Genomic DNA, 15,805 nt, shown 5'->3' on the forward strand with positions numbered 1-15,805 from the left:
TTAATAATCCTTTTATGAAATTTTTATTATTTATCTATTTTCTTATAGATATTAGGAAACAAAAAGCAGTGTGCTTTTGTAATAATAAAAAAAAAAAAGAAACTCCCGCGTTTTAGATTTTTACTTTTACGCGTAACGGTGCTATAAAAATGGGTGTGAACCCTACCACTCCTCTGTAAAATAGAAAATTCCGTTTCCTCTCTTTCTTCCTCGCAATTTTTGAGGTAAATTTCCATTCCATGTCTAGTAGAGTCCTTCAATTTCCCCAAATTCAATCTCTCCATTAGGATTGATTGTTAGCCATATCCAATTTCATATTTAACATTTCTGAAATATTTCACTATATTCTCAACTTCTGCGCTTATGATTCTTTGTGGGTTTATTGGACTTATTAGCTTCCTCCACTGTTGTTGAACATGCTTTCTTGATTGCTTATGATTCTTTGTGGGTGTTGGAATTATTAGCTTTTATTGTTCTTGAACATGCTTTCTTGATTAACCTCTGTTTATGATTCTTTGTGGGCATTGGGCTTATTAGCTTCTTCCACTGTTCTTGAACATGCTTTCTTGACTGCTTATGATTCTTTGTGGGTGTTGGACTTGTTAGATTTTCTTGTTCTTGAACATGCTTTACTGACAGCTTATGATTCTTTGTGGGTGTTGGACTTATTAGCTTCCATTGTTCTTTAACATGCTTTCTTGATTAACTTCTGCTTATGATTCTTTGTGGGCATTGGACTTATTAGCTTCCATTGTTCTTCAACATGCTTTCTTGATTAACGTTTTGGATCTTTGATATTATTGGTCATGCTATGTTTGATTGTTCATACTATTGTTTTTACTTATGATTTCTCTTTTGGGTATTTACTTAGCTTCCATTGTTCTTGAACATGCTTTCTTGATTAACGTTTGGATCTTTAATATACTATTGGTCATGCTATGTTTGATTGTTCATACTATTGTTTTTACTTATGATTTCTCTTTTGGGTATTTACTTAGCTTCCATTGTTCTTGAACATGCTTTCTTGATTAATGTGCTGGATCTTTAATATACTATCAGTCATGCTATGTTTTGGTTGTTCATACTATTCTTTTTTGCTTATTTCACAAAGTTAGATTGCTGATTGGATTGGTTTTTCACTTTGTTCTATGGAAATTTATGTTGAATCTTGAGTTGGAAGATGTCACAGACAAGCTTAAGTACTTGAAGATTGTCTCTGCTCTTTCAAGTATGGAACAGCTACAACTTTGGTTTTCACCAAATAAGTTGGTGAATCTATGTTGTTTTTTTATTTTTCCCCAAACAAGTTTGTCAACCTATGCCGTGTAGTTGGAAAGTTCATTCAAATAGAATAACTTGGGAAAAAGAGTAGGATATCTAATGTTTCAACGAGTCAGAGAATATGATTTTGTATGTAATCTGCTTCAGTTTTTATCTAAACTATCCTGAGGTCCATCCTTTTCATGACCATTAGATTCATAATTTTCATGTGAAGCATAATTTAATAACTTTAAATCATGGAAGCAAGAGTTGCTATTAACTTAATAACTTTAAATAATAGAAAACGACATTCCTCTCATTTCTTGGAAAAGAACATTTTCTGTCTCTTCTTCAAGGATTAGTACCTATATGCCCAATCCTACTCTATAGATCCTGCATTTACTTTTTGTTCTAAGCTATCCGGTGAACACTCTTCATTTCCTGTCACATTCATGTTTTCATTTGTCATCATCCTTTTTGCCATACAGATTATAGTCTTGGGTCTTTGAGAGAATTGCTATTTCATCTGGCTGAGTTAGAAACCAATAGTTGAGTTGGATTGACGCATAATTGATTGATTAATACAACCTTTGTAGTTGGCTTTGTTGGGTTTGTTGTATTTGATTTAGCTCCACTTAAACTGTTGAGTATGCCCTGAACTTCCATTTTTGTTTCTAAATCAGTTTCATCTTTGAGGCCACCAATTAGCATTTGCCATGATATTTTGCAACAATCACAGGGCTTGGTATGTCCATGTGAAATTGAAGGTTTTATAGTTCAATTGGAGAAAAAAATCAAACCAATCCTTAATGATTATAATATATAGATCAACATTGAGAAGACAATTATATTTAAGAATTCATGTTTTAAATGGAGAATATAAAAAGGGCAGCCCGAATAGGCGTGGGATCCAGGGAACGGCCGTACCGCAATAGATTGAAGAATAATACTTTTTCAGCCATTCAATCGAGTTCCTTGGGATATCCGCATGTAATATCAATTTTGTGTACTTTAGATTCATATTATGTATAGATATTATATGTATTGATGCTGCTAGAAGTTTCACTTCTTAGATGGAAATGTTTTAATCAGAGAAGTGTTTTTCCATCTTATTCCAATTTCCTTCGACATTTTAAGTGTTCTTTTCATTTCATTTACCTTTGGAGTGTTTTCAATAGTTTAAGTCTTACAAGAACCTATTTCTTTGTAATATTCAGATATTAGGAAAGGATCATTTTGTAGGTTCAATTAGGTCTTCAACGATTTCCTAGTTTAATTACATCGTAAATGTTGGACATGTTTTTATAAACAGCTCTTAAAAGCTCCTGGTGTGCATAACCCGTCACCAAAGCAGACAGAATTTCTCCATTGCCGGCACAGAGAAAATTGGAGAGATGGCTCTTTCAAGAGCTCTCAATTTCTGCAGGAGCTTTTCTACAGTTTCTTCCGAACCATTACGTGTTTGCATCGTGGGGAGCGGGCCTGCTGGGTTCTATACTGCCGATAAGGTACAACTATCTCTGCTTTGAGCTTTATACTATTTCTGATTTTTCTGATTGTTGTAATAAGTTGTTTTAACTATTGCCAGATTTTGAAAGCTCACGAGGGAGCTGAAGTTGATATAGTTGATCGGTTACCTACGCCATTTGGATTAGTCAGGTCTGGAGTGGCTCCTGATCATCCTGAAACAAAGGTCGTATACTTAATTAGTCTCCTTCATTGTATCTCTTTTTTTTTTCAGAATGGTAATGCCAATAGGGAAAGGCAGCTGGTGGGAAGTGCAGGGCGAAATCTTAAGAGGGGAGGGTAGTTTAATTCTTACATGGGACATAGTCGGGATGGCAGAAGTACTTTTTAAAAGTTAATAGCTGGGTGGGTAGGGGCAGGCAAAGAGCAAATTACTGTATAAGTTCACCCTGAGCTCTTGAGGCACTCACCCTGTTTTTGTTGTACTCCAATAACTGGCTATACGTTCCACAGTTAGCGTATAGCTAAAGAACTGTGCAATTATAGAAGCAGAAGCAGCCCACCCACCCCCCACCCACCCACCCCCGATAGACCTTTTCACTTGATGAGAACTTTCTGGGTAATAAATTTAGTAATAACTGCTTGAAAATTTGATCTTTTCTTTCTAAATGACAAGTTTATATCTTGTTATATTATTTGTGTAGGTGCTAATGGTACTCTTCCTCTATTTTATTTTATATGACATATTAGTACTTGGAGAAGGGAACAAATCTTTTTATAATTTTTTTTATTTTACTTTTTATATAATCCTATCCAAGCAAGTCAATTTCGTCTCCAAAAGATTGAGAATCCCATAGCTCAATTCAGATAAAAGATCTGACTTTGATCCTTATATTATAAACATCGTCATTCTTTTCTGGAGACAAGGAGTAGTATATAATGAACTACCCATCTTGTGTTTCACTATATGAGTAAAGCAAAGTATTCTTGAGTTATTAACAGAATGCTTCAATTTGAGACAAAGAAAAGCAATTAACAAGTAAGCAAACAAAATCTTGCTGAACAAACCGGAGTTGTAAAATAACCTTTTGGAGTAGTTTTCTTTTTAGAACTTGCTGAAATACTGCTCTTATTAACTCTTAGTTTACCAGAATACTTGCAACAGGTTGTGACGAACCAGTTTTCTCGGGTTGCTCAAAATAGACGTTGCTCGTTCATTGGGAATGTTTCTCTTGGAGCATCTATATCTTTGGCTGAGCTGCGTGAATTATATGATGCGGTGAGAGTGAAGACTCTACACAATGATGAGGATGCATTTGATCCTCCTACATTTTTTACTTTCATAGTGCAGTATGTATTATCCACCAGATTCTAACTTATTATATCATTTTGCAGGTGGTGCTTTCTTATGGAGCTGAAAGTGATCAAGCTCTAGGAATACCCAGAGAAGTATGTTACTCGTGGGGTGGCTTTGTTGAGTTTCCTTCCTTTATAGTTAGTGTCTTGGGGAACAAATAGTACTGATGGGCGATGGCTCCATAACTATCAAAGAAATAAAATAAGTACTGATGGTATCATTTGATTAAATCTTCTTCTACCACTATGCTTCTTTTATTTCTTAAAGAAACATAGTTTCTGTTTATCCATCTAACGCTGCATGTCTTGTAGGATCTGTCTGGCATATACGCTGCCAGAGAATTTGTTTGGTGGTATAATGGCCACCCAGACTGCCGAAATCTGGCACCAGATTTGAAGAGCTCCGATACTGCTGTTATTATTGGTCAGGTATGTCTATATAGTGTCCATAATACTATTCCATGTGCAAGCAGAGTTCCGATTGTGGTAAAATTGTACTTTTAGTCTGTAGACGTGTGTATTCAACTTTATAAAAGAAGCCACTATTTGCTTAAATTTAAAAAGCAAATTGTGTGCATCCATAGGTATGGCCTAGTTGCCAATGAAGTGGAAGGAGAGCCATTAAGTCTCATGATCAAATTCCAGACAAAACACGCTAGGTGATTTTGTCCATCTTCCAGTGCATTGTTAGACAGTTATCTATACCTATGCTAGTGGACCGATGGAATACTCGAGCTGACAGTACATGATAGAATAGTCGAGGGTACACAAGCTGGCTTTGACACTGCTGTCATTTAAAAAAATCTATTTGGTTAACTTTAAATTGCATAGTGAGTCCTCTTCTTGGATTAACAATTTTTAGTTAAGATTTAACTAAATCAATGGAACAAGTCCCTATGCCTTTTTTTGGGTTGATAATAAGCCTGACAAATCTTTTCCTCTATCTCTGTCTGTCTTCATGATGCTGTATAATTTAATCACAACCAGAGCTTACCATGTAGACATCTGTTAATGTTTATACTGGGCTAGGGGCTGACTTCTGGTGCTTAATTGATAGTTGATACCTACAGTATGTTTCTCCACATTGGATGCTTCACTGCATTAATATGCCAACCAACTCATTGGTTTATAGTCTGAGTGTCTATGGGGGAAATTGGTAAATGCATTAGTGTCTTATTAGAGAAGGTATCTTTTCATGAAATGTTTGCATTACTTTGAAACAAAATCTTCTCTAGGAAGTCACCCTAGAACTTATCTGTTTAGAACTCTGTCAAAGAGTAGGCACAGTGGAATGTAGTTCCTTGCTAAGCGTTTATCACTTTTGTTAAGGGAAATGTAGCTCTTGATGTGGCGCGGATCCTTTTACGACCAACTAGTGAATTGGCAACAACTGATATCTCCTGCCATGCTTTGGCAGCTTTAAGCGAGAGCTCCATTAGGTTTGCTTTTTGCCTTCTGTTTTTTTTGGGTCTTTTTCAACTTAAATGTCATCACATGTTGTAGTTAAATATGTACCAAAAAATCATTTTGTATTTAAATGATGACGCTTATGCTTGAATATTTTCAGAAAAGTGTATTTGGTTGGAAGACGTGGAGCAGCACAAGCAGCCTTCACGGCAAAAGAACTGCGTGAAGTTCTACGTGAGTTCGTGGATATTTTGTCTGTCTAAGATTGCTGGTTCCAGCTCCTCCACTTCCATTCAACATGTTATTTAACTTTACAATTGCAAGATAATTAAATCCAGATATTATTTGCGCCAGTAATTGGGTTGTTAATGAAATTTATGTTGCTTCAGGTATCAAGGACCTATCCGTTGGAATTCGGCAAGCGGATTTAAGTAAAACCCCAGTAGATGAGGTATGCCTGCTATCTATATAACTGGTTAAGGCTCCTAAGAAACTGATGTACCCTTAAACTTTACTCTTTTGTGGCATAATTGTTTCCACTGCTTTTCTTTAGATAAACCCTTCGATCTTTTTGAAAGATTAAACTTGTTTCTCCTTTTAGCTTCAACTACCATATAAAAGAAGAAAGAAAAGAGATGGAGATACAACCATATGATTAAAGAGAAAAAGACCTAATGGTTCTTAAACTATAAAATTAAGTTTGAATTTGATCTCAAGTGTTTCTGTCTGACTTGTCTTTTCAAATGAAGAAAGTAAAAGATATGTAAAATAAAGTGCAAGAATGAGGATAATGTGCCATGCTGGATCCTTTTGAGAAAAGTGAAACCTATCTTGTTGAAAAGCTGATTGGATGTGGTAGAGACTTGGGGTCCTAGATGGTGTGAGGAGTTGTCTTCTTACTTCCTCCATTTTAATTTGTTTGTCTTTTTCTCCTTTTGTTTTATCGTAAAAAGAATGTCTCTTTCCTGATTTGACAGCTCATTTATTCCCACATCCAACATGACATATTTAAGGCCACAAGATTAAAGGACATTTTGGTACCTTTTACATTTCTTTAGTTTTTGATCACATGATCAAAAAGTCTTCTGACTCTCTTAAACTCTACTCCCGTTGGACCAAGACAAACAAATTTGAACAGAAGTTAGTTTCCTCATGATTTCATTTGAATGTTTGGATTCTTCAAAACAGAGTTATTGCACATCCCTAGAAATTAACTGAAAAAGCAGTTGTCAAACAATTGTTCTGATTGTAGGCAAAGGTGGATGACATGTGATTTTCATTATATTTCATCATGTTAGTTGGTTGTTATGTGTTTCTCATTGAATATTGTATCCTGTATGCTAAAATTGTTATTATATTTAGCATAAAGAACAGTTGCTACTCTTCAAAAGCTTGAAGGACTATAATGCCTTGGAAGAAGAAAAAAGTTGCAAGATCAAAATGCTTAACTTTCTAAGGTGGACTTTGCTTTAAAAATTTGAAAACAGTTTTTGCAAAATCTGTGTTCCTACGAAAAGCTATTCTTCAATTTTTTGAACCTAACACCACTTAAACTAAAGAGGGATTGATGCACTTTGCTCCACGAATTTCAAGTTGCTTCTATGCACTATTGTTATGTATAACTTTGGTATCCTCAAGTTGAGTATTCTGGTCTTTTGTTTTGTATGCAAAGGAAGAACTAAAGAATAACCGGATTAAAAGGAGAATTCATGAACTGCTCTCTAAGGCAGCCACTCCTGCAACTTCCGAATGCAATCCAGGTCAAAAAGAACTGCACTTTGTTTTCTTCAGGAAACCAGACAGGTTCCTGGAATCAGATTGTAGAAGTGGTCATGTTGGTGGTTTGCGGATGGAGAGGACAATTCTTAAAGGTTAACTGTGAGAGAACTGTATGCTTATAAAATGCCTTACACTTCTTTTGTTTTTTTGGGTATATGTTCTTCAATAGAATTTTCTGCTTTTACCCTTTTTCTATTTAATCATTTTAGCATGGAGTTGACATTGTCTGGCGAGGACGTTTAATGTTGTTAAAATTTTATTGATATGATGGGGAAATCACGCAACAAAACACGTATACAAAAGGATTGTTTGATGAGGATTTATCTTTTGTTAGGTGTGCATGTATGATGTATGTGTTTGTGCAATTCATGTATTTGACTGAGTGTATGCTTGTGTGCACATTTTTTATTGTAGTGTTTCTATATTATTCTGTTGAGATAGAATGTCCAATAAGTGTATAGCAACACGTGGATAAGAGCATATAATGTGATTAAAATACTTTTGCGCCTTATTACATTAACATGATGAATTAAATAATTTTGCTAATAATGGAAAATCTTTCATATACATCTGCCAAGCGGTTTACCAAAAAGTGGCAACTTTACTATGTATTATGATCCTCCACGGACGTTTCCTGATCATCTGTACATATCCACTTCATGGAAGAGTAAAATGAAACTAGAAATAAGTGTCTATTCCTCAAATGTACATAAGAATTATCTATCCCACCAGAAGCTCTCCTATTTTCTTCCTTCCACAGGACCCACATGATCTCTAGGGGGAATCATCTTAGGTTCACCGATTTCTCTTCCTATTTCTAAGTTTTCAGTTGGAAAATGCCTCCGTCACTGATCACAATAGATGTGTGAGAGACGCCAAGGTAATTAATATTACCTATTTCTATCCATTTCAGATTAAACATGTGCTTATACAATGTGAATTCAGTTTTTTATGTAACTAACCAAATGTCTGATAAGACATGTGTATGTACTAATTAATCCAAAGGCCTTTGCCGTTATTGCCATTTCTGTACAATAACGGGTGACTGAGTGGTTGAGGCATAAGAACGAGTAAATACTTGGAGATTCCAGGTCTATTTCCTAGTTAGAACATTCATTATTAGCCACATCCTTCAGCTTTGATGAGCAGGTTACATCTTTGTGGGTTGTCGCAGGCTGCCTGATGGATTGGTCGAAGGTCTGTGCAAGTTTGTAGTTGTTACATACACTAAAATCTACAATATTTGTGTGAAAACCAAATAACCCTGCAATATTTTGTGTCTGCGTGTTTGTTTGTTTAGTTTGCCCCAAAAGATGTGAAAGACTTCACAGTGTCTGCATTATGTCAGAGTTATATTTTATAAATGTGCATGTTGAAGATCCTGTTCATGAGAGAACTTCTTCTAACTCCGAACTTTTTCTTCCTCCAGAAGATGTTGGATCTGGGAAACAAATTGCTGTTGGTACTGGACTTTTTGAAGAAATGGAATGCGGGTACACTGCTTTAGTTTTCTTTTTTTCCTGCATTTAAAATCTTTTCTTCCTTCTACCAAGTGTCATATAAGATGTAAGAAACTGCTACAGTTCTAGATTTTATTTCATATTGCAGTGGTGTAGGAAAACCCTTTTTAATTTCTTCTTTATTTGCAGCTAAACTTGTCTCTGTACTGAATGTTGATGCGTTTTACTGCTCTTGTTTGTAGGCTGGTATTGAAGAGTGTTGGTTACAAGTCGATACCTGTTGCTGGCTTGCCTTTTGATCACCGTAAAGGTATGTGATGAAAGCTATAAATCATGACAAACATGTTGGTTGTTCTTAAAGCTCCTCGCTTAAATAGATCTCTCTATAATTTCAAGTTGTCAATTCATCATTTGTTTTTTCTATTAGTTATTTACAAATACTTCCATTCACATTTGTGGTTTTGATTCCATTTTTTATCCCATCCTGTTGAAAGGTGTTTTCGTCTTTCACATTAATTGCATGTAAGCTTTGATTGCGGCGTGGTCCCTCACTCTTGCAAATTTAGATGATCAGGACCTGCTATTCCAGGTATTGTTCCAAATGTTCAGGGACGTGTTTTAAGTGAAGCTTCTGAAGATGCACTAGTCGAGAAAGGCTTGTATGTATGTGGGTGGTTGAAGAGAGGACCAACTGGGATAATTGCTACAAATCTTTACTGTGCTGAAGAAACTGTAAGTGCATTCAATCACAACCTGATGCTTTACTATCTATCCCCCTTCATCATGACCAAAGAATTTGCATTCTAGAATTTTATTTAGTTTGCTTTGCTAATCATTAGACATAGCAGGTCGCTAGCATATCAGAAGATGTTGAGAGAGGAGTGGTAACATCAAGATCTGGCCTATCTAAGTCCGGAAGGGAGGGCCTCCTCCAATTGCTAGATAGCAGGAATGTCAAAATTGTTCCATTTGGTGGCTGGGAAAAGATAGAGAGTGAAGAGAAAAGAAGAGGTAGTCTGAAAAACAAACCCAGGGAAAAGCTTACCTCTTGGGAGGATTTATTAGAAGTTGCCACCAAGTGATAAAAGTGTCTCCAAGATGGCAGATTTTGCTTACATCTGTGGTTTTATGGTAAAGCCCGAACTCTATAACTCTTTCAGATGTGTGCATTGCTTTTAGCCCTCGGCATTTAAGAGAATTTGCTGTGCATTCTTTCTTAGAAAAGATGATAAATAATCGGTTAGCTCTGTTTTGAGCTCTTCACGTCCTGGAACCTTTTTCTGACATGGTTGAGGCAGGGACTAGTGTTGTGCTTTGTAATACAGCCACCATCACTAAAGGCTCAGCTTATGCATTGATTCCTCCAATTTTTGGTAGTTAGTTGAATTAGATGAAGTGCAGTGCACACTAAAGCAATTTATGGGCAATCGCCACACTGAGAAATCAAAGTACTTTAGTTATATAATCATCTTTTGGGCTGACTGTTCAACATGAAAAGGCAACCATGATATAGGTGTCTTTATTTCTTTAGTATCTAGTATTTCTTCTCAACTATTTTGAGAACATATGACCCAAAAAAAGTAAAAACAAAACTTTTTGAGAACGTGCTTATTCGAATTATAAGCCTACGAAATAGATGGTTCATGTGGAGAAGGGTAAAAGTATCGACAAGACATGTATATAAATTTTAGAGGTCACACTTCTCCAAAAGCATACTTCAGTGAGGAAGTATGGATCTTTTGACCATTTACAAAAATGAATACAAAAAGATAGCCTTTTTTAGATCTCATGTGTAAAAATGGAGACAAGTAAAAACAATAATTTTAGTTGCTTTTGGATAATTAATTTTTCCTACTTGGCATTAACTACGAAAGCTAATTTTCTACCATATAGCAACCCATTATTCTAAACTCCTTTATACAATGATGTCCTCACTTGAAATGAGAGAGGTGAGGTTCATGGTTGTACCGTTTTGGCTATTCTTTGTTCTAATATACGTTCAAACATTACTCACCAATTTCAATTTGAAATTACAAATTTTTCGTATTGGGTAGGGCGACGGTGATGATCACCATCATTTCTATAAGCAATCAGTCCAATGAAATGATTGTTGTTGGTTAGAAATAGGAAAAAGAGTGAAGGGATAGCATGTGGGGTGGTGGCGCAGTTGGCTAGCGCGTAGGTCTCATAGCTTCTGAGTGATCCTGAGTTCGAGCATAATATTTTTTTTTGTGAAAGCTTTTTCAGGAAATTTCCATGTATTCAACTGTAGCCCATCACTTTTTTTCTTGTAAAAACTTTTTCATGAAATTTCCATTTTCCCGTATATTCAACTTAGGACATGCATATGTAGCCAAAGTATCCATACAACTCTACCTACTTGGAGTTGTTGTGTTGAGTTACAACACCAATGCTTCTCTATGTAAAAATAAATAAATAGTACTTTCTTTTCTCCCTCTCTTGCTACACTATCGTATTAGTCATTCTACCTCTCTCCACATAATAGACTTTAGAAATTCCAGGTGTTTTTGCCTGCTAAAAAAATTGGATTGGACAAGAAGCAAATATAATTGCTGGGTGATTATTGACGTTTTTTTTCCCTTCTCAGTCCCTCTAGTTGGAAATGGTTGATGATTGGTTATGGGTTATCTATCTCTGAAGGGTCGGTCCCATAATATCATGATAAGAAATGGATCCCTTCTTCCACTATGTTTAGCTGGACTTTTCTCCATGAGGTTTTTTCTTGGAAGACGTGGTATACTTGGGAACACTAGTATTAATGGGATAGTATTTTATTATATTGACAGAGAAAAAAATATGCACTTCCATTTGCTACCAAGGAAGAGCTCTTTATTCTTTATTACCCACCTCATCTAATTTTTATTTTCCCTTCACAGACCATCAGCACAGATGTCATTACCCTATTTCCAATGGTGGAGCTCCCAAATCAACATTACAGAGATCTCTCTCTTTAATTAATAACTGAATAGAAAGAAACGTTACATCACAGATAGGATAGAAGCAGGTACATCATTCCTACCGACTAACTGACGTATACAAACATGAACTGATCTGGCTTCATCATCTACCCAGTTCTGTACTGTACACAATACAGAAATATCAACATCGAGTACATCCAAAACTCAGGTCACTATTATTAAGTGAGCACACTTAACAGCCTTGAAATTGAAATCTGATCTGCACAGGCACTAAGCAAAAACCCTTTTCATCTAGCACCAGCACCAACTGTTAAAACTACAAACATTAACTAGCTCATCCAACTTTTATTAGAGGAGCAAAACTGCAGCGTAAAGCCATGTTTTTCCCGCAAGACCTAACCTATATGTAACTCTTCTTAAAACCCCATGTGTGCATGTTGGCTGAGCAAATTAACAAATTTTGTTAGCCAGTTTTGTGAGTGCCAGTACTTGTTGATTCATTGGGGTATGAACTTGGTTGATGTTTACTTGCTTGTGGCAGGTACTTATAAGAAAGTACTGAAACGCCAATGGCAGCAGAGAGCCCTATACAACTCCATAGCCACTTCTTCTGGATTTTTTTCCTCTGGCGCTGCTTCCGTGCAACCTCTGCAGAATGTTTGAAATGAAAATGGTCACTCGGATAAAGAAAGAACATCACTTATAGTCCAAACATAAGCATATGATCCTGACAAGGGGTCTTTAAGCCAACAATAAATTACTTACAATAAAAAGGAAGGAGCTACCGGGAGATATTTGAAACAAGTAGGTTATTATTAAAGCTACACTAAATGAAATGGCGGTTTTCCAACTAACTAAAGCTAATCCTGACAAGGGGTCTTCAAGCCAACAATAAATTAAAAGTTTATGTTTTTCCCAAGCTACAACTCTCAACTGATACTAATCCTGACCAAAGGGCTTTAAACTGAGAACTGGCAACCAACAAGGTTAGATCATTCAAAAAAGTTAGATAAAATTATTCCACTACATTAATGCTGCAAATCACCATGTCACTATCTGTACACATTGAGTAAGACGTCAGCAAAAGCAATAACCCACTCCATTCAACTTCAATCGGAGCAGAGTATGACATGTAGGCGCCAAACGTTACAGTATCTTTCTCATATCAGAAGCTGCAGAACCTTAATTGAATGATGGATCTAATGGAACAGATATGCGGCGTCTCAATAAATGAAGGTTGTGCTAGCTCAGAAGTATTCTACAACCACAAGTTATTATATAGCATAGTCTATGAACTAGGGGAAATTGGATATGCATTTCGCCTAAGTAAAGGTGCCTGACTGATTGAAAAAGATGCCAGCCAAGTGTTTTATGTGAATGCAAGGCACACACTCGTCCTAGATGTACTTCTTTAGAATGGGATATAAGATTCTCTCAGTCACAGGAAATTAAAGCTGAAACAAGCCACAACACTACTAGCCATTACGACGAAACCTGTCAATGCCTTGATGGTAAGGAACATTTATCAGACATGTTATAAGTAGGAACAGAGTAGAGCAAGAGAAGCAACACCTACCAATGATTTCCTGATTTCTCTGGGACATCTCGTGATTTACAGCCTCGTAGTATCGGAGCCTGTCTCTCAACCTTGAAATTTCCTGGTTTTTTGACTCAAGAACTGATTCTGCAGCTAGTTCAGCTTCTGCACGAGCTTGACCTTTTCCAATTGCTTCAGCAACAAATCTTGAGACAACTACTTCCTGATAGAGCTGCTCAATTGAAGCATTATCAAGCTGCATATCACCAATGACATCTGAAGGAGAAGGAAGTGTTAGCCCTGCCTGAGATAGAACAGTACTGATGTTCTGCCACTGGCATCGCATCATATTAAGAGCATCTTCTGCTGTTTTTCTTCTTTCGATTTCCTCAAGGAATTTGAGCTTTGTGGTGCGCAGTTCCCATTCAATATTAGGTCCACATGTAGATCCATTCAGAGACGACCCTTCCACGGAGAAATCTGAGGTACCATCATAAAGAAAAGTACACTCATCAGAGACTGTAGGATTACCTAGGAAACATGACTTTTTGTCTGACAGCTATCATAATAGAGCAATTACATTCATAATAGTATTGCAGGAATTATCTAGGCGACATGAAAGAATTTGTTTGACAGCTGCCAAAATAGAGCATCCTGCTCATCACCTTAACTTGGAAAACATAAACATTACTAAACTGAGCCACAATCATAAGAATCTCTAGGATACAACTTCTCATTTTTTAACACGTGCTGGACAATAACGCACGATATTTTCTGCAATTCTTCTGCGATACGACAACAATTAAATTAAATTAAAGTTTAATTCCAAAGTAGTTGAAAGTATTACGTATTACATCCACCACTATTTCATTCCAGTTTTGACTTCTTATTTGATCAAGTATTCCAATCCTAATCTGATATTAAAGTCACATTAGGGGTTCTGTAGAAAGAACGTCTCTTGACTTCTAATATGATGAACTATACTAATTGGTTTTAAGTCACATTAGGGGTTCTGTAGAAAGAACACCTAAGGCGGCATCAGGATTATCCTTACACTGAAAGTCTCTAATATACAAATGATTCCTGACATAAATTGAACCTCATCTAAGTGTAACAACAAGAACTAAAGCTTGAGAACAACTAGTTGATTTCACCAACATCTATTTTTTACTTCCTTCTTCTTTTGCTCTTAGTATAACATTGAAAGACTAAGCGTCTGGAGAAAAATTCCCTACATCATAACCTTTCACCACTTCCAGCATATTGCCTCACTCATGGATATGCATATCTACACAAGACATGTTCAAACCATCTACTAACCTTATTTTATTTTATCCTCTATGTATGCCAGATGCACCTAGGCAACACGTTCTCACTTCTGTAAATCTTAGATATGTTTCTTTAATATAGATGAGATAGCTGTAATGTAGGCTTAAGGGAAGATGGAGTAGGCGGTTGAATTGCTATTCTAGTCCACTCAGATTTAGGTGGAAATATACAGTTCAAACCATTTTTCTCCATAATACCTGTTTACAAACCAGTGAAAATTTACTCGGAGGGCCTAGGCAGATATAGAACAAGCTTAACCTCAAGAATAGTGCTGTCAATAAGATAAAAAATATCCAATGGTCTTAACAAAAAATCAAACACATACTATTAGTTAATTAGTGATTTCGGCAGATCAACATAGCCTATTCTCATAGATTTGCTTAATAAAACGGTAGAAACAAATATTAAATTGCAAAGCAGAAGCCAATTTATACCTTCGTCTGCATCAAAGAACTCCCCTTGAGCAGACACATAGCTCCGGCAATCAATCCCTTTCACCTCATTAACACTACCAACACTTAACGCATCACATCTCGGATCCAAAAATCCCTCATCTTCCTCAAACAAATTTTCCTCAGGTAGCTCCTCTTCCAAATTCAAATTCAAATCCAAATCCAAATCAGTCTGTCCGTTAACTTGCTCAGCTTCCTCCAATCCATCAAGTTTCCGGTTCGCAAATGCTTCTCCACCGCCACGTCGCTTGTGGTTGACTAAATAAGGAGAAGGAGACAACGAACCAGAAGAAGTCTCCGGAATCGGAGCTGGTTCAGGAGTTATATACAACGCTGGTGATATAAATATATGATTCGCCTGCGCCGGCGGTGGCTCAATATCCTCCACCACTTTTTCTTCTTCATTTCTCTCGTTTAGCACTTGCTTTCCATAGGATTTCCGAACACGAGGTTCGAGTAGATTCTCAAAGGCTATTGCTGTATAAGTCGGCATAATAGCGTTGAAACAGAAGAAAACGGAGATATCGGCTTCGGCAACAACCGCGACGGCGGCGGAGTTGAACAGCTAGGTTTTGGACATCGGAGTACTTTTTTCGAGGGAAAGAGAGAGTTTCACCGCCGCAACAAGGGTTTGTTTTCTGGGAAAATTGAGGGAACAAAAAGAGAAGAGAGAGAGAGAGAGCGCAACGTGTTATATGGCGTTTGCTTCAAGTCCAGCGACTTTGGAGTTATGGGGACACCTTTGGTTCTTATATTTTCATTACTTTGGCTTCTTCTTCAAGAACAAGTTACCTTTTTTGCATTTACAAAAAATCTTTT

At 36.5% G+C, this 15,805-nt stretch overlaps 2 protein-coding genes across 10 annotated transcripts; one reads left to right on the forward strand and one right to left on the reverse strand.

The window, feature by feature from the left end:
• The first annotated feature begins 92 nt into the window (after positions 1-92).
• Positions 93-10,194, forward strand: LOC101245589 (NADPH:adrenodoxin oxidoreductase, mitochondrial). 9 transcript variants are annotated; one of them, XR_011211660.1, is made up of 14 exons: positions 93-224; positions 2,573-2,768; positions 2,849-2,953; positions 3,893-4,006; positions 4,123-4,176; positions 4,396-4,512; positions 5,413-5,522; positions 5,651-5,724; positions 5,880-5,941; positions 7,163-7,361; positions 8,699-8,762; positions 8,972-9,039; positions 9,224-9,461; positions 9,578-10,194. XR_011211660.1 is itself a non-coding variant. In XM_010315751.4 (14 exons), exons 2-14 carry the CDS (start codon positions 2,655-2,657, stop codon positions 9,809-9,811), a joined length of 1,473 nt encoding a protein of 490 aa, XP_010314053.1. In that variant the 5' UTR covers positions 93-224; positions 2,573-2,654; the 3' UTR covers positions 9,812-10,194. The 9 variants fall into 9 exon arrangements, 6 of the variants coding, with proteins under 6 accessions (XP_010314053.1, XP_004230380.1, XP_019067308.1 ...); XR_002026533.2 differs by having other exon boundaries at positions 9,257-9,461; XR_002026535.2 differs by having other exon boundaries at positions 9,296-9,461.
• A 1,482-nt stretch (positions 10,195-11,676) lies between these two features.
• Positions 11,677-15,805, reverse strand: LOC101245888 (uncharacterized). Its single transcript, XM_004230333.5, has 3 exons — positions 14,969-15,805; positions 13,245-13,685; positions 11,677-12,316 (listed from the first exon to the last, which is right to left on the reverse strand). Exons 1-3 carry the CDS (start codon positions 15,477-15,479, stop codon positions 12,132-12,134), a joined length of 1,137 nt encoding a protein of 378 aa, XP_004230381.1. The 5' UTR covers positions 15,480-15,805; the 3' UTR covers positions 11,677-12,131.

The sequence above is a fragment of the Solanum lycopersicum genome, chromosome 1 (genome assembly GCF_036512215.1).
Source record: "Solanum lycopersicum chromosome 1, SLM_r2.1".
NCBI classification, from domain to species: domain Eukaryota; kingdom Viridiplantae; phylum Streptophyta; class Magnoliopsida; order Solanales; family Solanaceae; genus Solanum; species Solanum lycopersicum.

What these genes read in the sequence shown, in the direction of transcription:
- LOC101245888 (XM_004230333.5), bottom strand. Translation starts at nt 15,479, where the DNA reads ATGCCGACTTATACAGCAATAGCCTTTGAGAATCTACTCGAACCTCGT. An exon ending in GTTCTTTGATGCAGACGAAG is followed by an intron (nt 13,686 to 14,968) that starts GTATAAATTGGC and finishes ATGGTACCTCAG; the next exon opens with ATTTCTCCGTGGAAGGGTCG. An exon ending in GAGAAATCAGGAAATCATTG is followed by an intron (nt 12,317 to 13,244) that starts GTAGGTGTTGCT and finishes AACATTCTGCAG; the next exon opens with AGGTTGCACGGAAGCAGCGC.
- LOC101245589 (XM_010315751.4), top strand. Translation starts at nt 2,655, where the DNA reads ATGGCTCTTTCAAGAGCTCTCAATTTCTGCAGGAGCTTTTCTACAGTT. An exon ending in CTGATCATCCTGAAACAAAG is followed by an intron (nt 2,954 to 3,892) that starts GTCGTATACTTA and finishes TACTTGCAACAG; the next exon opens with GTTGTGACGAACCAGTTTTC. An exon ending in GTAAAACCCCAGTAGATGAG is followed by an intron (nt 5,942 to 7,162) that starts GTATGCCTGCTA and finishes TTGTATGCAAAG; the next exon opens with GAAGAACTAAAGAATAACCG.